Raw genomic sequence first — 23,190 nt, 5'->3', positions numbered from 1 at the left:
ATCAGGGTTACTGAACAATGGCCCTGCCTAGTTTTTCCTGTGCTCAGCCCCTAATTCCCTCTGCACAACCCAGATGGGAGGGACCAGCAGGAGGGAAGGGGGAGCTGGGCTCAGCAACCCTGGGCTTCGTATCCAGGGGGAGGCCCAGAGAGGCTGGAGAGGGCAGGCTCGCAGAGGCTCTCCCCTGGGGGTGCTGGCCCTGCTCCTCCTCCAGCACCCACCAGAGGGGTGCCCTGGTCCACCGCGGGTGCCCCAGCACTGCTACTCACAGCGAGTTCAGGGAGCGGAGGCCCTGGAAGGCGTCGGGCGCGATCTCCGCGATCTGGTTGTTGCTCAGGTCTCTGCAAGGAGAGCAGGAGAGCGGGTGGCTGAGTCCCTCAGTGACCACCCGAGCCCTGCTTGGTCCCCTCTACCTCCTAGACACCACTTGAGCTCAGGGATCTCTTTGAAACTAGAAGAGTGAGGGGTCAGGTCTCCCATCCATTTGAAAACTCCACCCACCAATAGCTCCCATGTGCAGGGGACCCCCGGCTTGGTCAGCTGCTGTGGTGGTTTGGAGCTGTAGGTTCCCCAGGAAAACATGTTCTTACAGTTAACCCACTCCTGTGGGTGTGAGCCCACTGTAAGTAGGACCTTTTGATGGGGCTACTTCAGTTAAGGTGCAACCCACCCCAAGCAGGATGGGTCTTATCCTATTACCAGAGTCCTTCACATGCAGAACGAAATTCAAACAGAGAGAGAAAAAAGCCACGGAAGCAAGAAGCTGAATTCAATGGAACCAAGAGACAACTGAGAGGCCAGGAGAGGCAGCCATGTGCTTTGCCACGTGACAAGCTAAGGCCCAAAGATCACCAGCAGCCAGCTCCAGGATGCCCAGTCTTTGGGGAGAACGCAGCGCCTTGATGATGCCTTGATTTGGACATTCTTTTAGCCTCAAACAACGAGCGAATAAATCTCTGTTGTTTAACCTGACCCATTTCATGGTGTCCGCTTGAGCGGCCTAGGAAACTAGAACAGCTGCTAAGGAGGCTCTCCCGCACATGCCGCCAGCCCCCCACCCTCTCTCACGTGCTTAGCTGCTCTTATTGGGGCATAAACTGAGACGGGACAAGGGTGAGAATCAGCTCTGGCCATGTGCCGGACCCAGGCTCAGCCCCTCACTTAAGTCCCACGATAACCCTGTGAGGGGGTCCCCCACCCCCACCCCCACTTAGCAATTGGAGGAGCAGGAGGCCAAGCAGCTGCCCAGGCCACTCGGCCGGCTCCTTCTCCCATCCCGGGCTCACCCCCAGCGGGCAGGGGAGGCACTTACATCCTCCGCAGCTTCCTGTAGGGAGAGAAGGCTCCCGGGGGGATGGACTTGATTCCATTGAGCTCCAGGCGGCTGCAGAGAGAGGACACGAGGAGACACGAGGGATCAGGCCCCCCGCCCTGCTGTGGCCTGCTGCGCCCACCCACCAGGCCCAGCCCTTTGCCCAGGCGCCTGCTGCCTTCTGCCTTCCCAAGGCTGACGTCTGCAGGAGGAGGGCGAGCAGGAGGCAGGGACAGGGAGCCGCCTGGACTCCAGCACCCTGTCAAGGCTTCCGTGGCTGCAAGGGGCCCATGAAGGAGGCTAGCACCCAGAAACCGATTCTGGCAGATGCCCCCAGAGCTCGGCTGGGCCGGATGGAAGGACGACAGACAGACACCCCCCTTTCCTGCACCCTCCAGCTTCCCAGGTCCTGGCAGTGAGCTAAGTCCAGGAGGGGCCTGGGGCAAGCCTGGGGTCACACCCGCTCCAGCCCCCACCCGGCCCTGTACTCACATCTCCGTCATGGCCTCGGGCAGGTTGGCCGGGATGGCAGTGAGGCCTTTGCCGCGACAGTCCACGATGCCATTGCTGCAGGTGCACACAGCTGGGCAGGAGCCGGAGGAGAGAACGCAGGCAGGCACGCGCCCCGCCTCCCCCTGGCCTGCTGAAACAGTGGGACAGGACCTCAGGGTGTCCACGTCAGACACGGACCAAGTGGTGGGGCGGGGCCCGCAGGGACTGTTCCTCTGATGAGGATGAACCAGAGGTGGCATGAGACAAGAGATTCCAGACCGTGACAGAGCCCTGGGGGCACCTGGCATGGAGCAGGTGCCTCTAGATGTCTGGAGAAATTGACTCTGAACCTAACATGCTGCAAGAGAGTGTGAACCATATGCTAGGAAATCCAGAGCTAGAATTCTTAAGCTCTGGGTAATAGTCTGTGACACTCAACTTCTCTGAGCCTGCGTCTTCTCAGCAGTCAGATCAGCATGACAACAGCTAAGTTTATTAAGTGCTTACTTTGTGCCACAGGTTCTGGTAACTGAAGTACATGCAGTATCTTATTTAAATCCCACTGCAAACCCTAGGAGGATCATATTTTTATAAGTGCCATTTTACAGGTGAGAAAACTGAGTCCTCAGAATAAATTAGTTTGTATAAATTCACACAGCTAATAGGTGATGAAACCAGAATCAAACCCAGTGCCCGATGTGAGACAACACTCTTTAAAAGTGAGATATCTCGTCTAGAAAGTGCACTAATTTTAAGTGTATGGCTGGTTGACTCTCTGCCTATGGATACATCCATAAAACCACCCACCCAGATACAGAACATTTCCATCACCAAGAAAGCTCCCTTGTGCCCATTCCCCACGGGAACCACTGCTCTGAGACCTGTTGCCAAAATTTGTTCTGCTGTTGGTGAACCTCACACAAGTGAAACAATGCAATAGGTTCTCTTTTGCGTCTGGCTTTTTTCTCTCAATATAAAGTCTCTGAGATTCATCCATGTGGTTGTGGGTATCAGTGGATTGTTTCTTGTTACTGCTGAGTGTTGGTCCCTTGCATGAATATACCACAATTAGTGAATCCATGCTCTCATTGGTGGGCATTTGGGTTACTTCTAACTTCAGGCTATTACGAAAAAAGCTGTACTGAATATTCTTGGGCACGTTTTTTCAGAACAAATGCAGATACCTAGCAGTGGAGCTGCAGGGTCATAGGACAGACATATGTTCAGCTTTACTGGATCCTGCTAAACAATTTTGCAAAGTGGCTGAACTAATTTACACTCCCACCAGCATTTTAACCTCTAATCCTTTCCTTGGCCACCCCACAGGGTGAGAGCCAAGATCAAACAAGACAAAGCCATGAGAATTCCTGACATATTGTGATAGCCCCGTTCTCGAGGAAGGAGTTGCCAGGGTGCGGGAACTAGCATTGAACAGAATTCAGTGGGGGAGAAATGCCTGGATATAGAAAACAAGGGGCTCCAATTGCAAAGAAAAAGGTTGTATTTCAAAATTGCAATTATCCAGGTGAATTATCCACTCCTATTCCCAACCCTATGACAGTTACCCACTGGTGCAGCCTTGGTTCTGGCTCTCCTCACACACACGATTGCATACATGTGCACACACAAACATGCACACACATCCATGTAGTGTGGAGGGTAAAATTCCCTGGTTCTACACACACACACATACACAGACACTACATACCCATGCACATATCTGTGCACACATGTGTACACACATTCATATCTTGTGGAGGGTAGGATACCCTGTCTCTATACACACACACATCAGTACATACCTGTGCATAACACACAAACTCACACATGAACACAGATGCATCCATGTCATGTGGAGGGTAAGATACCCTGGCTCTACACACACACTGCACACCCATGCACATACCCGTGCACACCGTGCTCACACATACATGTTGTGTATAGGACAAGAGTGCAGGCTCTGGAGCCAGCCTGCCGGGTCTGGAATCTCATCTCCATTACCTCCTGGCTGCAAAACCTTGGGCAAGCTCCTCTCCTCCTTCTGCCCTACTTTCCTCACCTGTAAAATGGGAGTAATAATAGTGGCTCCATCAGAGGTTTACTGTGAGGACTAAGTGGGGCAGTGCACATTCAGCCCTTGGAACGGTGGCTTGTGGACGCTCACGCTGCACACAGGGGTTGAGGACCCACCAGGCGCTAGGCAGTGGGCCAGGTGGCTTCGTGGTCTTTCTCATGCCCCCTGGCTCAAGCTCAAGCTCAGGCTTCTCAAGGCCCCGCCAACCATGTCACCTAAGTGATGGGGGGGACACCTGGGCCCCCAGCGGCTGGTTGCCCACAAGGGACTTGAGCTTTGAGCAGACTCTGCCTCCACTCTGGTCCAGTCCATTTCCCTCTCTGTGCCCAGGCTCCTTTTCTTTGGAACAGAAAAGCAGGGCTGGATCACGGTTTCCAAATTGTGCCAGCCACCCTACCCTGGCGGATGTGCGATGAATCCTTGCTCATGTGCCTAAGTATTTGAATCTCAATACACACCAGGCACTGTTCCAGCTCTTTGTGTAATTTTCACTACAACCCTAGGGGGCAGGTACCATGATTAACCCCAATTTGCAGATGAGGAAACTGAGGCATAGAGAGGCAAAGTCACCCCTCTATGGCTCTACACACCACACACACACAATACACACTACACACCCATGCACATACTCGTGAGGGGCAGAGACAGGATTTGGACCCAGGAAACCCAGCTCCGGTGCCTGCCCTGTAGACCTCTGCCTCACCCCAATGCTTGGATGAGGACTTTGTCTCTGGAGCCCCTGAGCCTGCCTGGGTGGGGAGCAACCCAGAAGGTGGAGACAGGGGGGCCCCTCTCCTGCTTCACCCAGAGCAACTCTGCTTTCACCTATACTGAGGGAGGAGGTATAAAGTTTACTTGAAAATAAAAGAGCCCCATGAATGGGCAGTGGGGGAAGGAGTTGAAAGGCCCGGGGCTCCATCCTCCCTGCACCTCAGCTCGGACAGCGTAGGTTCTGGGTTCCATGGACATGTCACCACCAGCTCACTAGCTCGCTGGCCTGTTGTCTCCCTGGCAGTCCTGAGCACTGTGGTGTCCACACTCGGCCTCAGCCATCTATCAGCGCCGTGGAGGAGATAGTGGCCACACCGTGAGCCTTACGCTGAGGAAAGGGGGCCGAGCCTAGCAGACGCTTTTCCCCGGGAGCTCTGTGGGCCTGGTGACTTGGAGACCACAGGTCTGGGAGACGTGGTCAGCTCCTAAGTCCTCTGTCATGAACCTGAGAACTGGTCATCCACTCAACAAACATTTCTTGTGCATCTATTAAGTGCCAAGTGCATGGGAGGTGCTGAGGATGTGGCCAGAAAACGCGACATGTGCTCAGGGAGCTATACTCTGCGGAGTGCGGAGAGCCGCAGGCAGCCATGCCAAGAGCTCCTTCACCGTGAGTGCTCCACAGAGGGCACCGGCCTGGAGCGGAGGAACAGGTCTCCTGGGCAGCATGATGACGAGGGAAGGGCAGGCCCTGGGGGAGGGCAGAGGCCTGGGCAGCAGGAACCTGGGGACTCGCCTGCGATGTGCAGGGTGAGGAGGAGTTGGTGGGCAACAGGAGGGAAGGGAGTACCTGGCAGCCTGTGAGAGGTGCCAGCTCCAGGAAGGGACAGAGGCGGGCATGGCTGGAATGCAGAGAGCAAGGAGCATGACAGCAGGAGCTGGTGGCAGGGGGAGGCTGATGGGCAGGGGGAGGCAGGGCTGGCCATGCAGGGGCCTTGCAGAGCTTGGGGAAGTTTGAATTTTCTCCCAGAAGCACTGGGGAGCCAGGTGAGTATGAAGCAGCAGCGACCTGACCAGACTTGGGGATTCTTTTAGGTCTCTCTAGTTGCAAAGTGGTGAATGAAAGGGCTGGGGAGGAAGTGGGGTGACCAGTCAGGAGGCTACTGTAGGACCCCAGGTGGAAGATGAAGGGGCATAGACTCTGGAGTGCACCTCACCTCCACAGGAAGAAAGATGGCTCAATCCAGGGGCTTTTCAAGGCAGCAGGATGAAGCAACGGGAGGAGGTGAGGGTTGGGGAAAGGAGGTAATGGGTGGGGGGCAGGGGGTGATGGGCAGTTGAGAGCCCCACCAGGGACCTGTACCCACCTGAGCAGCTGAACTCACTCTTCTGGACCTCAGCCACATTGAGGCCACGCAAGCTGGCGGGGCCTGAACACTGGGTGAATAGCCCGATGGTTGGCCGCTGCCTCAGCCACTGCGAGAGCCAAGCCAGGTGGCAGTCACAGAACAGGTGGTTGGAGTGCAGGCGGCTGTGGGAGGACAGGGTGGCTCAAATCCACCTGGGCCCCCAAACACCTGGGCAGAGGGCCAAGACCCCAGGTGCTGTGTTTGGCCCAAACACCATCAGCTCAGCTCCAACTGGGGGATCATCCACAGCAACACAGAAATTCCTGGCCAGCTCCCCCTTCCCTCTCAGCATGCTCTGGACACACCTTTGGCAGGAGTGTGCCCAGGGACAATCAATTCATTTTACTGAGCTCGCACAGATCCACAACCCTAAACCCCATAACTCATTTTCAAACAAAAAATATAAATTATCTGTATTCTAAGGAAAAATCTAATATAAATAATCGGATGTCCTGCACATTTTAGATTCCCCCCCGTCCCCCACCAATCCAATCAGCCCCTGATCCTGGGCCACCCTCTGGGGGCTGCAGAGGGGAATGAGCTCCATTGCTGTCCCCCAAAAAGCAACCGCCACCCCCAACCCACGACCCGGCATTGGCCCACGCTTGTCTGCTCCCCCCTCAGCTGCCCCTGGGCTGACTCACAAAGTCCGCAGCTTGGGCATGTGGTTGAAGCTGGACATGGGAATGGTGCTGATGTTGTTGTTGTTCAGTGTCCTGAAAGGGAGAGGCCAGAGGCATTAGCATTTGCCCAGCGGGAAGCAGCGTGGGAGAGCCGGGGCCCTCTGCTCACAAACCGGGAGGCTCTCCCACCGAGCCCCGTACCATGCCCAGCACTGGCAGCCTCGGGGGGGCAATGCCCGGGAGCACGGACACAGACCTCCGATAGCAAAGGCCCCCCTTCCTTTTTTTTTTTTTTTTTTTTATTTTAATATTTTTATTTGTATATTGATTTAAATTTCACCTTGTTTTCAAATGTACTGATTTATCATATTTAGTCTGATTTAATGTGGTAACCTTTTTTTTATTTCTATTTAGTGGTAACACAACCTAGACCTGAAAAATGTCCAGAGTAAAGCTTTCTGGACTTCAGAAACTAATGGTTTGACTTGGTTTTGTATATTTTTCTTAGTGATTCCATTTTTTTAAATGTAGTTCATAATCAGTAACATGAGAGTAAAAAAGACATAAATCAGTATGGATGCTTTGTGGTATGTGAGTATGGGTGGGGTGGAGGGAAAGTTATGAAAACGCTTTTTACCTCCTTCCTTTTTTACTTACAGCACCTCCAGCCCCCGCAGAGCCCGGAAGGCCCCTTCCTCGATGCAGCTGATCTGGTTCTTGTCCAGCTGTCTGTGAAGCCAAGGGAAGTTTTAGAGGGGAGAGAACATTCGCCACAAACATTGTGATCGTGCACTCCGTTAGGGAGGAAAAATAAAAGAGGCACGACCCCAGTCGTTTGCTAATGATACATGTGTCGATCCAAATATTAAATAGTAATAAAACATAAATTCTGTCTTATTTTTAGTTAAAACAATAAATTTAAAGAAAAGTTATATTGCTCTACCCAGCCTTGCATATGCCCTGGGAACAGGCCCAAGCACACGCACACACACACACACACCCTTTGGAGACCACCTAGAGCGCGCTGGCAGCAGGAAAAGGAGAGAAAGTGCAACACAAGGGCAGCAGCCCCCAGAGCTGGCAAACATTTCAGGCTAAGAGCCAAATCAGATAGACTGGCAGTGGCTACCTGGAGTGCTGCTTTCAGAATAATTCCAAAGCTATGATCTGGTCTCTGTGGGAAAGAATGCAGTGATCGATTATCAATGTCTGCCACTGGCCTGGGAGAGGGGGAAATAGGCAGGGCAGACATTTGCCACCCCTGCTGCCGTCAGACCTCAGTAGGTGGGAAGCCTGGACCAGAATAAATTTGAATAATCAGAATGAAGCATTACATTTAAATAGCACTTTACAAAGTATATTTATTACCTTTATCTCATTTAAGCCTCAGAACAAGTCTGTGAGGTAGGCATTATTTTCCCATTTTACAGAGCAATATATCAAGGCTCTGTAAAGTTAAATGATTTGCAGCAGTTTATTGGATAAGTAACTGGAAGAGAAGATTCAAACCCAGCTCTCCCAGGGTAATGATGGGTGTACCGGAGGGCACAGGCCCAGAACATTGCCCAGTCCCCACAGTTCATGACATTCCCTTCAACCTGGTGGGTCCCCAAAGGCCCCCTCTGAGCATTTGCTCAGCTCTCACACAAAATCACACCAGAGAGATGGACATATTGCCCTGTTTCCTCCAACTTCAGATTTCTCCCACGCTAGCATCAACCTTCTTGGAGCCCAGGCCAGCCCACTGGATGCCTGGACTGAAGGGCTTGGGGACCCCCCTGAGAGCAGCCAGAGGTGGTCCAGGAATCCCCATGCCCCTCTCCGTCTCAAGCCTGTACTCACAAATTTTTTAGGTCTGTAGCTCCACGAAAAGCTTTCCTAGGGATGGCCTGGATGTTATTCTCACTCAGGTCCCTGCAATAATAAAACCAGAGGGAGAAAAACCACGGGTCAGAAAAGAGGTTCCTTGAGTGGAGGTTCTGAAGCCCTGCTGAGTCGGGGGGAGAGGCGGGCCAGACGGCTCCCAGTCGGTCACTTCTGGATCCCAGCACCTGGGACAGCGCCTACAAGAGTGGGCACTCAGTGAGCATATGACCAATGAACACGATGGAGCTGGAGAGAGGCACACTGCTCCCGAGAGAGCTCGGGCCCCAGCTCCCTCCCCTTTCCTGGGCAAAGGGGCTGCAGCTGGAGGGGGAAGGCTGGGGCAGACCCCAACCCAGCCTGCCAGGCCCGCAGATGACAGCCCAGCTCCCCACGGCATCACCCAGGGCTGCGAAGGAGCAGGCAAAGAGGTGCAAGCATGGCCCCTCCAGCCAAGGGGCTTCTGGATTAGCCCCAGCCCTGGGACATCTGTGGTGAAAACACCTACCGCTTATACTTCCACAGAACATTCTAGTAGACGGAGGGCCATGGCACCATCTTGCATTAACCCAACACCCCGTGGTTTACTGACGAGAATACTAAGACCAGAGAGATCCAGCTGACTCCCAGGTAGCCCAGTCAGTATGGCCGACCAAGTGAGCACCAGGCTGGGTCTGAGTCCAAATCCAGTACTCTGGGTGAGGCCGGGGCCACATGGGGACTGGAGCATGGGGAGGGGAGGGCCTGGGCCCCGGTGTGGCTCCCCTGAGCAGTGCTTACCCTTGGGCCACGGCTCTGCACGACTTACCTCCCTCCCCACCCATTAATGTTCTGGCATGAGGGAGGAGGCAGGGCTCCACCAACCCCTGGCCTCCACAAGCCCCAGGCTGGCTTCCAGAACTTTTCTCCAGCTCCCCCAGCAGGACTGGGCCTCTGGCATCTGTCACTTGTCTCTTGGCAGCCTTCACCCCTCCCAAAGGCAAAGCCACCCCATTGGTGCTCATGGACTATACCGATGCCCCACTGCAGGCAAGCGTTTCCTCCTTGCAGGGGAAGAAATACCTGCTGATGTGTTCTGAGCACGCCCCCTCCAAGGCTGGCACTGCCCCGAGGACTTCAGGACTTCACAGGTAGGAACTCACTCAACTCTCGTGCTAACTGCATGCAATAAATACTATTATCCCCATTTCACAAAGGAGGAAAGGAGGCTTAGAAGGGTAAGCAACTTATTCAAGGTAACTTGGCTTGCAGGTGGTGGGTCTAGAATTTGAATTCAGACAGTCTGGTTCCAGAGACTCCCCTTACAGCAGCCCTGGGAGTGGATATTCTCTTCATGCCCATTTGGCAGAGGAGGGAACCAAGCCCAGAGATGTTAAGTAAATTACCCAGGTTGGAGCCAGGATGGGGACCCAGGCAGTCAACCCCGGAGCCCTGCATCTCAGGGTCCTTAAGCTGGATGCCTATGGGCTGGCTGACCTCACAGGGGACCCCAAAGCTCACAGTTTCTGCTGACACCCACCCCCTTTCCCTGGGCCAGAACCCTGGAGCTTTGACCACATCCTTCCCTTCATCCATTCACCCCATGAAGCCTCAGGGTTCACTGTGAGCCCTGAGCACATGGGTGCACAGGGACCAGTGCCCTGCCTGGGTTTTCCTGCCTTTGGTTCTTTAGGGCATTTGAGATCCAGGGAGGAGGGAAGGGGCACCCTGATGCTGATGCATCACTTCCGGGGGGAGTGGGATGGAGAAGACAGACACAGCCACCTGCCTCTGCCCACAGGGAATCAGAGAGAACGGAGCACGTGTGGTGGGGGCAAGAGGCTGGCAGGAGGAGTGGTGGCCTGGAGACTTCTACAGGGTTGGGAAGGTGGAAGGCACCAGAGCAGGACCTCCTGTCGGGACCCTCGTCTCAGCCTGAGCCAGCGGTTCCGTTCACACCTTGGTCAAGCCTGGCAGGAACGTCTGGGTCAGCAACTCTCACCCTTTATTCCAGCTAATCCTCACCACAGCCCTGCAAGGAAGGTGTTTTATTTGTATTGATTAGCTTATTGATTTATACCCAACCTTGTTCCAGAAAGGCTTTAAGGTGGCTTACAGGGATTTATAAAACAGCAAGAAAGCAAGAGTAAAAAGCAGGGCAAAGAGAAGAAAGAAAATCAATGGCAGGCACTAAGAATGCACACACCACGGTGACCCACACACTTGCCAAGTCTGGGGCACAGCGTGGGCTCTAAGTTCTCTGAGAGCCAATGTAGAAAGGGGATCTGGACAGTTAGAGTCCCCAGTTTATATATAAATTTAAAGGACCAGTTTCTCTGGAATACTGAGATTGCACTAAGATGAACAAGAATTTTCTCAGGGGGTCTTTTAAAAAAAATGACAATCTGGCCTAATCAATAACACTAGATCCTTCTAGTAGATGGATTCAGTGGTCTGTTCCTTGAAAGAGCATTGCACCAAAACACGTCAGGAAAAGCAATTCTGTAAGGGGTCACATCAGGAACTAAGTGGGTAAAGGAGCAGAGAGAGGACCGCCCAAGGGGCAGAGAGTGTGTGCAAAGGCACGGAGGCATGAGGGAGCCTGGTTGATCAGGCAGACTTGCAGTGGCTGGGTTTGCCTGGAGCATCAGGTGCCAGGGGTAGGTGTTGGCCGGGCAAAGCCTTGCAGGCCCTGGAAGGTGATGGGGTAGATGCACAGAGAAGGGTATGATCTGATCGTCTTTTAGAGACACCAAAGCTTTCAGAAGAAAGATGCTGTCCCCAGGCAGGCACGTGGGTGCTGCTGGGTGCCCGGAGCCATCCTCTGGGGCCAGAGGCCAGAGCTGGGACCCCAGCCAGGGCCCAGGGCCAGCAGTGAGCAGCTCATATCGTTTAAAAGAATAAAGGAAACTGTTGGAATTAGAGACTCTGGGAGAGGCCAGCCTCTCGACCCAAGGAAAACCTGCGAGCCTTAAGTGTCTGAGGAAAGTGCAGCATGCTGGCAGCAAGGGGCGGGAGGGGTGCGGAAAGGGCCTGAGCTGCAGTGAGGAGAATCTAGGCCCAACTGCGGCTTCTACCACACAACAGCCATGGGTTGGGGCAAGTGAAGCACCTGGGAGCTTCCATTTCCATCTTTGCAAAATGAGGATAAAAGCACCCCACACTCAGGGGCTTGGAGAAGATTAAGTGGGCTTGTGTATTTAAGCTTTAAGCGTTTGTTCCGGGACTTCCACTAAGCAATAGTCAAGATAACGTTGGCTTTTGTCCTGCCCTCAACACAGCCCATTCCTTTCCTAAGGTTCTGATGGTTGTTCCCAGTTTGCCCACTAGGTGGAGACAGAAGCCTTCCCAGGACTTGGGGGCCGGCTCAACCACACTGGACACTGAAACAAAGCTAGTCTCTCTCCCTCTTTTTTTTTTTTGCCCCTGCTGACTTCCTACCTGGTTGACAACTGTCTTGTCTTTCCCAATCTCTTTGAAATGAAGTTTCTCATCTCCACGTGCACCCAGTCTTTGTGAAAATTCAGTAGACACCACCTATACCTTCCCCCATCACAATTTCCCAGGTCCTGAGCATCCATTGCCTCCCTGAAATTTGGTTATTTTTTTAAACATCTTTGCCCACCCTCCTCCTATGGTTGTGGGTGAGGAGCATGGCCTGAGAGACACCAAGAGAGGCCATTCTGGAGGAGGGGGGTCCTGGAGCTAGAAGAAACAACAGCCAATCCTGGGGCAGCTGGTGGCCTGATACAGCACAGTGGGAGGGGAAGACACAAAGCCATGGGGAGGATGGAGAGCCATGGGGAGGATGGAGAGCCATGGGGAGGATGCAGAGCCATGGGGGAGGATGGAGAGCCATGGGGGAGGATGCAGAGCCATGGGGGAGGATGCAGAGCCATGGGGAGGATGGAGAGCCATGGGGAGGATGCAGAGCCATGGGGGAGGATGCAGAGCCATGGGGAGGATGGAGAGCCATGGGGAGGATGCAGAGCCATGGGGAGGATGCAGAGCCATCGTGGTGGACAGGCCAGAAAGAGGTGAAAAGGTGACAGCACCGCAAATTCCCCGAGCAAGGACTCAGCAGACAGGGCACAGGGCTGGGGAGATAAACATGGGCCAGGTCAGATCCTGAGGGTGAGGACGAGGCACCTCAAAGAAGGATCAAAGTCAGAAGCAGTGTCAGAAGGTAGGGACCCGAGTGGGGCTCGGCCTGGTGAGCAGGTCGCTGCAGCTGCTCCTGACCCCCTGCCCTTAAAGGTGCTGTGTCCTCGACCCTCCTGGTCAGGAGGTACAGGCCCCTCTGACAGGCTCCCCGGGCACTCTGCAGGCCCTTCCCTGGGCCTAGCGAGGGATCAGGGCCAAGATGACCAGGCCTGCTCGCATGGAGCTGATGGCTGTGCCTCAAAGCCCTTCTAGAAACCCTCGGACAGTGAGGTTAGCGTCCGCCCACCATCAGGCCTCCACAATCGCTGTCATAACGGCTGTCAAACACTGAAAAGCGTGGGGCTGACGGAAAGGAGGAGAGATTCTTGGGAGGAAGTGAATAAGGCTCCCTGGAAGAAGCGCCAGGGGCCCTTGGGGATGCACCACCCTGCACATAGTAGGGGTGCAAGAAACACTTGTCTTGCCAGCAAGTGAAAGGGCCTGGCTTGTGGGACAGCACTTTTCCTTTAGCCACCAGACATTCTCAAGGCCGGGTGCTGAGCCAGGTGCTGGAGAAACAGCAGAGGGCAAGCTGGGCCTGCCCCTGCCCTCAGCAGCCGGCGTGCCCTGGGGGCCCCCAACAACTGACTGCGAGGGAGCAGGGTGTTCCGGGACATCCAGAGGCTCTGGGTACAAGTCAGAGGGAGGAGAGGAGAGCAACAGGGTGGAAGGTTGAGGGATACTGGGGAGAGGCAGCAGGTCTGTGGGGATGGAGAGGTCAGGGAGAAAGAGCTGAGATCAGGCCACGGGGTAGGGTCCTAGAGGATCCCCTCAGGGCCTCGGGGAGAGCCGGGTCTGAGAGCGGAGGGTCAGTAGCTGGATGGCGGGGTGGGGCAGACCCCAGGCCCAGCCCATCCTCCTCGCCCCCAGGATGGCTCCCTCTCCCACCCTCCCACCCACAACCATCCTGCTGGCATCCGAGGCTGCAAAGGCCATGCTTGTAAACACAGATGGCGGTCAAGTGAGGCCACCTCCAAGCAGGGGTATCAAAACCATCAGCAGTGTCCCAAAGAGTCGGGGGCAGAGGGGTACAGACTGCCACGGATGCTTGCCATGAGCTGAAGCCACAAACATGGGGCTTGAGAGGCTGAGTCATCAAGACCCACGAACAGGCCAAGCACCCCATCTCCTCCTGTGTAAAGGTAATGGTGAGAACTCACGAGAAGCCAACACACAGCCCTCGCGGCAGGCCAGGGCTAGGGTGAGGCAAGGGAGGCACCCAGGGTGCAAAATTCAAGGAGGCCCTCACTCTCCGGCCCTGCAAGTAAAGGGTCAGCCCTGCTGGCCTTGCCAGAAATCTTCCCCCCGCCGCCCAGGATGCCCTGCACCACCTCCCGCCTGTCCGTCCCCGGTCCCGACCGTGCAAAGGCAAATTCCATTGCCCTGCACAAGCGGAAATGGGTGTCAGCTCAGCATAAGGGAGGCATGGGAGGGAGGCAGCTCTCAGAGAGAGACAGGGCAGGAGAGGAAGAGAGAGGAGGAGGAGAGACTCAGTATTTGTAGGGGTCTACCAAAATGGAATCTTGGTTCAGTGTGAACTTGAAAGTAAACTAAAGATTAGGCAGAGGTTGGGACTCTGGCTTCTTAAAGCACCTCTGTGCATACAGATCAGGCTAAAAGCATTTGGTGGTGGGGTTTAGGATGGGCCCCAAGGAAATCTGTGCCTTTTGCAAACTGTGCAATCCCCATGATCTTGCTCAGTGACAGCTGGAAAAGCAGAAGCCCACACCTGCACTCCAGGATTCTCCACTGCTCAAGAAGGCCACGGGCCATGCAGTGAGTCCCCTGGGACCGTGGAGGGTGGGGGGCCTTCACAGCCCCTCTCCAAAAGCCTGTGGACAACGTGGGAAGGAAATGCCTGGAATTAGGGCCACTCAGCTCACCCACTCAGTTTGATTCAGGCCTCACCCAGGTGCCTGGACATCTGCCTTCCTTCCCCAAGAAAGGCCATTGTGTCACTGGCACCCAGTTAGCCAGAGACCCATTTAGCCAAGGGCCAGCTCTGATGTAGAACATAAATCACTTGGGGACCTTGCTCACAGGCAGAGTCCAGTTCAGTGGGGCTGGGGTGGGCCTGAGGCTCTGCATTTCTGACAAGCTCCTGGGGGTAGCTAATGTTGCTGGCCCAGGGAGCTTGCTAAGCAGACAGGGTGCAGAAGAGAAAGCCTAGCGCAGAGGGTCAGAGGAGAGTGTCAGGTTCAGCAAGTCCTGGCTCTCCAGCCTAAGTCACTAAACCTCTCTGGCATGTTTCCTCATCTGCAACATGGGGATGAGACATGGCACTTACTTGCAGGTTTGGACGTGAGAAGTAAACCAGGCGCATCCTTAACGAGGCCCTGTGTGCCCTCACCCCTGCCCCCCACTCCATTTAAGCTGACAATCCTTCAGTTCCTCAAACACCAGCCCTCCTGCCACAGGGCCTGGGCACCTGCAGTTCTCTCTCCCTGGAATGCTCTTCTTCCTCCTCTGCTCCCAGTAAAATCCTGATCACCCTTCCTATCTCAGTCTCCCTGCACCTCTCCTGGCTCCTGACTGGGCCTCTCCCTCTGCCACAGGCTCCCAGGACCCCCAAGCTTTCCCTTTTCAGCAGTAATCTCGGTTTGTAATGAAATACACGGTCTCTTTTGCTCCCCATTGTATCCCCGGGTTGGTGCATCGAAGGGACTCGGGAATTTTTAGCAGATTGAACTAAACCCTTACCTGATTCTTCTGCATTTTCCTGACCAAAATAAAGGGTTAGGTCAGCCATGTGGCTGAGAGGAGAAGGCAGAGGGCTCAGCTGGGAAGGCTGGCTCTGTGTCATGAAAGAGGCCTCGGGGCTCTGGGCTCGTCACCTGTGCTTTACCTAACCCAGCTGAGAAGAGGGCTCAGGAAGGGCAGTGAAGTGCCAGAGGAGCACTTGTTGATGCTGTTAGAATCACCCTGCTTCTTCCCATCACAAGTCCTCATGGAAATAGCAATAATCAAAACACCAGGGGCTGAGGCAGCACCAGCCGCAGCAGCAAGGAGGACGGAGCAGCCAGAGAGGAAGTGACCCTCCCAGGACCACAGAAGGAAGACAGGGAGCTGGGTTCTGAGAGTTCCACTCTAGGGGGGCTTGGGTAAGGGTCCTAAAGGCAAAGAACCTCCACCCCAGCTTGAACCCCATCAGCCAGGATCAAGGGCCCGAGGAGGTGAGCTTCTACCAATGGCAACCCCCTGGGCCTGGGAGCATCCGGTGAGCCAGCCAGCCCCTCCCCTGAAGAGAAGGGGGCATTCAGGCCTGCACCCTGACTTGGACACCATCACAGGAGCCTCCCTCGCCTCTGCCCTTCCTTCCGTACACCCTGCCAGTCCCTCCAGCTACCAGGGCCAGGCACGCAGGAGAGGGGAAGACAAGGTCAGGACCCCTTGTTCTCAGTGCTAATCCCCCTTCACGCTCTAATCAGATTGGGCCCTGGCTGGCAGATTGGCCTCCAAAGGGTCAGCAGGGGGTGGGGAACCCTGCAGGGGGCCGCTGGGCACCAGCCAAGGCTGGACTCTGTCCTGTTGCCTGCTCGGCCGCCCCACTGCGGAGCACAGGGCCGGCTCTGTCTGCTTTCCAAGCCGAAGGCTCTGGGCAGCCTGGCCTGTCCTCCCTCGTCCCTCGCGGCCTGGCTGGTTCCTGAGGCCACACACACGGGGCTTGGCCAGGAACCAAGGCCGGCTGACTGGCCCGAGGCCCCTCATCAGGAGACCGTCAGGTAAAGGGCTCAGGCTCTGGAGCAGACAAATCCTGCCATGTACTTGCTTTACACAAGCTTTCCAACCCCACTGGGCCTCGGTTTCTTCCTCTGTAAAGTGGGGATAATTGTGTTGTGGCTTCAATGAGGCCACGGGTGGGATGCCCTTGGCCAAGGCTGGCTGCCATAGCTCGTACTTTTATAATTGTCTTTATAAGCTCTGCAAGGAGAGGGAGGGAGGGATAGTCAGGGCCAAGAAATCTGAGCCTGGGGATCGGGCGGTTAAGGCTCAAGGCTGGCTCTGCCACCAACTCACAGGTGCCCTTGGGCCTGACCTGCAATTCCAGGGCCTCAGCCTCCCCGTCTGTGCCCTGGGAGCCACAGTACGGACTCCCAGGGTTGCTGTGCCTGACGCCGAGAAGGGCTGCTCATGGCTGCTGCTTCTAGCAGGTGACAGGCCGCTGGGAGGAGACAGCACAGGCACCCAGACCAGTAAGTCTCTGGCACCTGAACCAGCAGCATTGGCATCATTTTGGAGGTTGATAGGAATGTAGACTTTCAGCTCCCAGCCACTGAATCAGAATCTGCATTTTCACAAGATCCCCACGTAACTCATGTGCACATTTAAGTTTCAGAGGCACTGCATCTGGCAGGAGGTAGTTTCAAAATGTTTTAACGACCCCACCTAGGGGCTAAGGCAAACTGGGTTAAAGCCCTGTACCTGACCAGCACTCCAAAGCAAGGAACGGAGGTGCCAACTCCTATTTTGGGGGTTGGGGAGAGACTAGGATACAGGTACCCCTCATGGGTGGAGAGAGGGAAGGGCAGCCCCTGGCTTGTCTCCCTGTGGGTGCCACTGCCCACCTTCAGAGGAATAGAGGAGGTGTCGTTGGAGCAGGGAGGGGAGAAGGGAGCCAGGCCATGACACTTGTCCCACTGGACCCCTCATTCCTGCTGGGGTAGCAGGGCAGGGAGCCAGGAGTCCAGGAGTCACAGCTCCGGCCCCTTCCCAGGCCAGGCGAGGAGAGACAGAGGCTCCAAGGCAGCTTCTCCAACCCAGGCCCCTTCCACGGAACCCTGTCAGGGCAGAGGCTGGCCGCACCCCACCAGCAGGGAGGCTGGGGCACACACCCTCCTCTTGGGTGCTCCTGGGATCTGGCTGGACCACCCCTGCCCTCGTCTCTGCCTGCCCTTCAAGCCTCAACTCTAATCCTGCCCCTCACACCCAGGAAAGAAATGAAGGCTACAATTAATCCTCAATGCCATGCTCTCCCCAGCCCACAGGGCCGCATAAAGATGTCCCAAATCTACCTGTGGGGGCAAACTGCAGGTGTGTGCACCTGCCTTCAGCTCGGGGACCGGGCCTTCCTCACCTCCTTCGCCTCTGAGGCACGTTCTTGAGAAGCTTTGATGAGAAGGACCTGGCTGTTGCCTCGGGCTCTGATCTCAACATATGGACCAGGACTCTGTTCACTCATGAGTCTCAGTGATCCCAGGAGATGTAAACAGAAAGCCTACCTACGGGCTGACTCTCAGCGTGAACAAGTTCGTTTCATCTTCTCCAGAAGTCAGGTTTGGGGTGGGGGAACCCAAGCAAATCAGGAGTAGTGTCAAAGGGGCACAAGTGGGGTGAAGGGGGACCTGGTCCCACTCGCCACGGCCAGGTTCCTTCCATCTTAGGCTCCAGCTCCCCCTCTGCCATCATCAAAATAAAGAGAAGACAACTGGGGCTGGGTGGGCCCCTCCTCTGGGCCTGGCTGCTGCCCTTTAAGTGGTGAGAGCCCCTTCCTAATCCTTGTGAGCTCTCCTGACCCCCCACATACCCCACCCTCACATCCCACCCCACCCCCAGCCCTGCTGCCCATGGGTTGGGTCAGCTGGAGTAAATGACCAGGGCACGCAGATAAACGAGCAAGCTTCTCTAAACGGAGCCTCAGCGGGGGCCTGATTTGGCCATAGCTATGCCAGGAGGGGAGCAGGTGGCCTGGGTTCAAAACCCACCACATCCACCAACTGGCTGCCTCTTTGAGCCTCAGTTTCCTCATAAGCAACACAAGCTGATTGAGAGAAGGGATGAATCCAAAGAATGTGGAAGGACCCGGGAAGCTGCTTGGCACAAAGAAAGTGACAGTGAATTATAGGGCTGTGAAGGCTTCAATCGTTCGCTACCAATTGCTGAGGCTGTAACCCTGAAAATTTTCCTCTTTCCTTCACACTTCTCCCCTCCTAAAGTGGTCATATGATTCATCATGAACTAAAACTCATTCACATTTGATTTAAAAAACATTGAATAACCAACATTTCCCCCAGGGAACCCCTGATGTCTAAACTCCTGCGGGTGGTTTGGAGGCTGACGCCATGTGCAATGGGGCTTGAGTTTTGAGAGCCTGCAGGAGAAACGGGCTCCTCATCCATCCCCTCTACGTTTCGGGAGCACCCAGCATGTGCCAGGTGCTGCCAGCTGGAGGGAGGCCCCCCCACCCCCACCCACCACCCCCAAAGCCTCCCATAGCAGGGCCCTTCCCTCCAGCACCGCCAAGTTAATGTTGCAGAAACTTCATTAGGAGGGGAAATTAAGCAGCCTGGAAGGCCTCACCATAAAAACCACCCTGAGTAACGTTTCCCTGAACTGTGCTGTTTGTGGACCAGCTACGGAGTGGCGCATCCCTGCAACCAATCCCCTGATGAGGTGTCAGGCGAGACGCACACCCCCCAAAGCCCTCTGCCCCGGGAGCGCACAGCAACAACTTTTGGAAGCTGCCAAGGAAAAACTGCTCAGAGGCTGGAGTCCCACTCAGAAATGAGTGGTTAGGGTCAAGCAGGAAACAGAAGCAGCTCTGTTCTTTAATTCCGCCCACAGCCAGGAAGCAGAAAGCACAGTGTGCCGGTTTGAATGTATTGTGTCCCCCAAATGCCATTATCTTTGAGGTCTTGTGGGACAGACGTTTTGGTGCTAGTTAGATTTGCTTGGAATGTGCCCCACCCAGCTGTGGGTGGTGACTTCGGTGGGATACTCCTATGGAGCTGTGACCCCACCCATTCAGGGTAGGCCTTGATCAGTGGAGCCATATAAAGCATGCTGACTCAAAAAGACTGAACGGAGTGCAGCTATGAGTGATGTTATTTGAAGAGGAGCAAGCTTGCTAGAGAGGAATGTCCTGGGAGAAGCCATTTTGAAACCAGAACTTTGGAGCAGACGCCAGCCACATGCCTTCCCAGCTAACAGAGGTTTTCCGGACGCCATTGGCCATCCTCCAGTGAAGGTACCCGATTACTGATGTGTTACCTTGGACACTTTGTGGCCTTAAGACTGTAACTGTATAGCCAAATAAACCCCCTTTTTATAAAAGCCAATCCATCTCTGGTGTTTTGCATTCCGCAGCATTAGCAAACTAAAACAGATTTTGGTACCGAGAGTGGGGTGCTTTGCTGCTGAGTTTGCAAATATCAAACATGTTGGAACGGCTTTTTAAATGGATAATGGGGAGTTTCTGGAAGAGTTGTGAGGAGCTTGATAGAAAAGGCCAAAACTGCTTTGAAGAGACTGTTTGTGGAAATACGGACTCTGAAGATACTTCTGACGAGGCCTTGAACAGAGATGATCTATGTGTTGTTGTGAACTGGAAGAAAGGCGATCCTTGTTTTAAAGTGGCAGAAAATTTGGCAAAATTGAGTCCTGGTGTCAGATGGAAGGAAGAATCTGGAAGCAACAACCTGGAATACTTAGCTGAGGAGATCTCCAGACTATGTGTGGAAGATGTCCCCTGGCTTCTCCTTGCAGCTTATAGTAAAATGCAAGCGGAAAGAGATAAACTTAGAACTGAACTCTTTGGTTCAAAGAAACCAGAAGCTGATGGCTTGGAAAATTCCAGGCTTCCAAGGGGTGGAATCCCAGAAGCTACAGCCCAACGTGAGGATGTAACCAAACACAGAACCCAGTCGCCATTTCAGTACAAGCCAAGATTGAAAAAGGAGTTAAGCAGAAAGGATTTGTGGAAAGTCCTATTGTCTGATGGTTTTGACCCCTGCATGCTTCATGCAAAGCCAACAGAATTTTTGCGAGATCTTTATAAACAGAGCCGCTGCCAGTCTGGACTGGAGGAGACAGACAAGGAACAAATTGCAGGAAAAATTTCTTCAAAGACAGAGCCATGGAGGTTGAGGTCTGGAGTCAAGAGGCCTTGGGCTGGGAGAGTGGAGCAGCCCACAGGCATGGAAAGGGTGAGTTTGCCCCGGAGGTCGAGGGTGGGCATTCCACCTCGATGCTCTGGAAGAGTTTTGCCACCCGAGGTCCCAAAGAGGGTGGAGCACATTCCCAGGGAATTGGGGAGAGCCTGGCTGCCACCACACTGTTCTGAAGGGGTTGAGCGTGTGCCCCGGAGATGGAAGGGAATCCGGGAGCTGCCCCGATGTTTGAGGAGGGTGGGGCCGAGAAGGTGGTCTCCCCAATGTGTGGGTATGTTGGAGCACTCACCTAAGTGTTTGGAGAGGAAAGGGCTGCCACAAAGGCCCTTAGGAAGGGTTAGACTCCTGCTCTCTCAAGCCCCAAGGATGCAACGTTGTTCTATAAATGGCTCTCAGACTTTGAAATCTAATGGAGTTTGTCCTGCAGGTTTTGGTCCTGTTAACCCTGTTTTTCTTACTGTTTCTCCTTATGGCAATGGGAATGTTTATCCTATGAATGTCCCTCCTTTGTTTATTGGAAGCATATAACTTGTTCTAAGTCCACAGATCCAAAGCTAAAGGAGAATTGTGCCTTAGGACCCACCACGCCTGTAATTGATTTTGATGGGATCTTGTACTTAACTTTTGTTACTGAAATGATTTAAGTTTTTGTGATATTGTGATGAAATGAATGTATTTTGTATTTGGAAAGATAATGTCATTTTGGGGTCCAGGGGGTGGAATGTGCCGGTTTGAATGTATTGTGTCCCCCAAATGCCATTATCTTTGAGGTCTTGTGGGACAGACGTTTTGGTGCTAGTTAGATTTGCTTGGAATGTGCCCCACCCAGCTGTGGGTGGTGACTTCGGTGGGATACTCCTATGGAGCTGTGACCCCACCCATTCAGGGTAGGCCTTGATCAGTGGAGCCATATAAAGCATGCTGACTCAAAAAGACTGAACGGAGTGCAGCTATGAGTGATGTTATTTGAAGAGGAGCAAGCTTGCTAGAGAGGAATGTCCTGGGAGAAGCCATTTTGAAACCAGAACTTTGGAGCAGACGCCAGCCACATGCCTTCCCAGCTAACAGAGGTTTTCCGGACGCCATTGGCCATCCTCCAGTGAAGGTACCCGATTACTGATGTGTTACCTTGGACACTTTGTGGCCTTAAGACTGTAACTGTATAGCCAAATAAACCCCCTTTTTATAAAAGCCAATCCATCTCTGGTGTTTTGCATTCCGCAGCATTAGCAAACTAAAACACACAGACCCAGTCACCATGGCAAGAACATGTTCATAGGGAATATGGGTGAATGAAGAAGGCAGGAGAAGTGCAAGCCCCTCTTAATATGAATGCCACGGCAAGGCGTTCCTCAGCTCAACGACCCCAAGGAAGGCCCAAGATTCTGCTGAGTCCTGAGCTGGGGATGCAAAGGAGGAGATAAGGCTTTTGTCTCAGACACCTATAAAGAGTGGTTAGGACCAGTGACTGCAGTGACTCAGAGGTTCCCAGCCCAGACACGCAATGACAGGTTGGGGGCAGGTGGGGGGCAGGTGGAGTGGCATTCAGGAGGAGAAATAAAGAGATCAAGATATAGAGGAGAGATCATGAGCTTTGGAGACAGACAGCCCTGGGTTTAACTCCAGTCTCCATCATTTACTGCCTGTGTGACTTGAACAAGTTACCCAATCTCTCTGAGTCTGGTTGCTTACCTATAATGAGGGTTAATCCCATCTCCCTCTCACGGGGATGTGTGAGGGTTAAAAAACACAGGTGCCAGTGAAATAAAGCACAAAACCAGGCAAAACTGGTCTATGCTGTTAGAAGTCAGGGTCGTGGGGACCCTTGCAGAGGTAGTGACTGGATGGGGGAGCAAGGGTTTCCTAGGGTGCTTGTGCTGTTTTATTTCTTGATCTGGATGCTGGTTGCACAGATGTGTTCACTTTGTGAAAATCTGGTACAATTTCTGTATGTATGCTATACTTCAATAAAAATTTTTAAAAATAATATATGTGAAGCGTTGATTCCAGGGCCTGGTACATGGTCAGCCTTCAACAAATACCAGTGCCCTCCCTCCCCAATCCCCCAGCAGGGGAGACAAATGGGGGGAAAGCTTCCAAGGTGATGAAGACCCAAAGATACCAGGGCTCACAATTTTAAGCGGTGGAGAAATTGCCAGGCTGAGGGTAAACGTGGCAGAAACTACCCCCACCCCAAAGTGCTAAGAGACTGTGGACCCAGCTTGAACTGACACAGAGGCAGAGGTGGGAGAAAGGCCCTGTGGGACGTGACCATGCTGGGGGAAGACGCTGCATTTCCCAGCAGAGGACGGCATCTGTGTGACACGGCAATGCATGTTTGGGTCCCATGTCTCCCCGAGAGCGGGCACAGTGTCCTGCAGGTCCAGTAACCTCCAGGGCAGGCTGGGTGGGAGCTGGGATGCTGGTGCTGGAGGCGTAGGAGCCATGGAACTGCCCAAGAGTAGGTCTGAAGGCCTTTTCTGCCTCATTTCAGGAAGGAATGAAGGCAGAAGGAAGTATCCAAAAATGAAGACAGAAATGGGTGGAAACATCAACCGAGAGAGAGAGGCACACTCCACAAAACACTTTGCATCTGCCACACGTGGACTCGGGCTTCTCACAGTCAGGGGGAATGTGG

At 54.0% G+C, this 23,190-nt stretch overlaps 1 protein-coding gene across 3 annotated transcripts in view; it reads right to left on the bottom strand.

The window, feature by feature from the left end:
* SLIT1 (slit guidance ligand 1) overlaps window positions 1-23,190 on the bottom strand; it is a 174,152-nt gene that overhangs the window by 58,008 nt on the left and 92,954 nt on the right. For 2 of the 3 annotated variants that reach the window (XM_037804257.1, XM_037804256.1), the window contains exons 5-11: window positions 8,464-8,535; window positions 7,279-7,350; window positions 6,643-6,714; window positions 5,957-6,120; window positions 1,805-1,952; window positions 1,313-1,384; window positions 270-341 (exon numbers count right to left, since the gene is read on the bottom strand). In XM_037804257.1, the coding sequence (XP_037660185.1) occupies window positions 270-341; window positions 1,313-1,384; window positions 1,805-1,952; window positions 5,957-6,120; window positions 6,643-6,714; window positions 7,279-7,350; window positions 8,464-8,535 (672 nt within the window). Of the gene's footprint in view, window positions 1-269; window positions 342-1,312; window positions 1,385-1,804; window positions 1,956-5,956; window positions 6,121-6,642; window positions 6,715-7,278; window positions 7,351-8,463; window positions 8,536-23,190 lie in introns of all 3 variants that reach the window. The other variant, XM_037804255.1, reaches the window with a different exon arrangement.

Source organism: Choloepus didactylus, chromosome 15 (assembly GCF_015220235.1).
Source record: "Choloepus didactylus isolate mChoDid1 chromosome 15, mChoDid1.pri, whole genome shotgun sequence".
In the NCBI taxonomy this organism is placed as follows: domain Eukaryota; kingdom Metazoa; phylum Chordata; class Mammalia; order Pilosa; family Megalonychidae; genus Choloepus; species Choloepus didactylus.
This window is presented reverse-complemented; position numbering and strand designations above follow the sequence as displayed.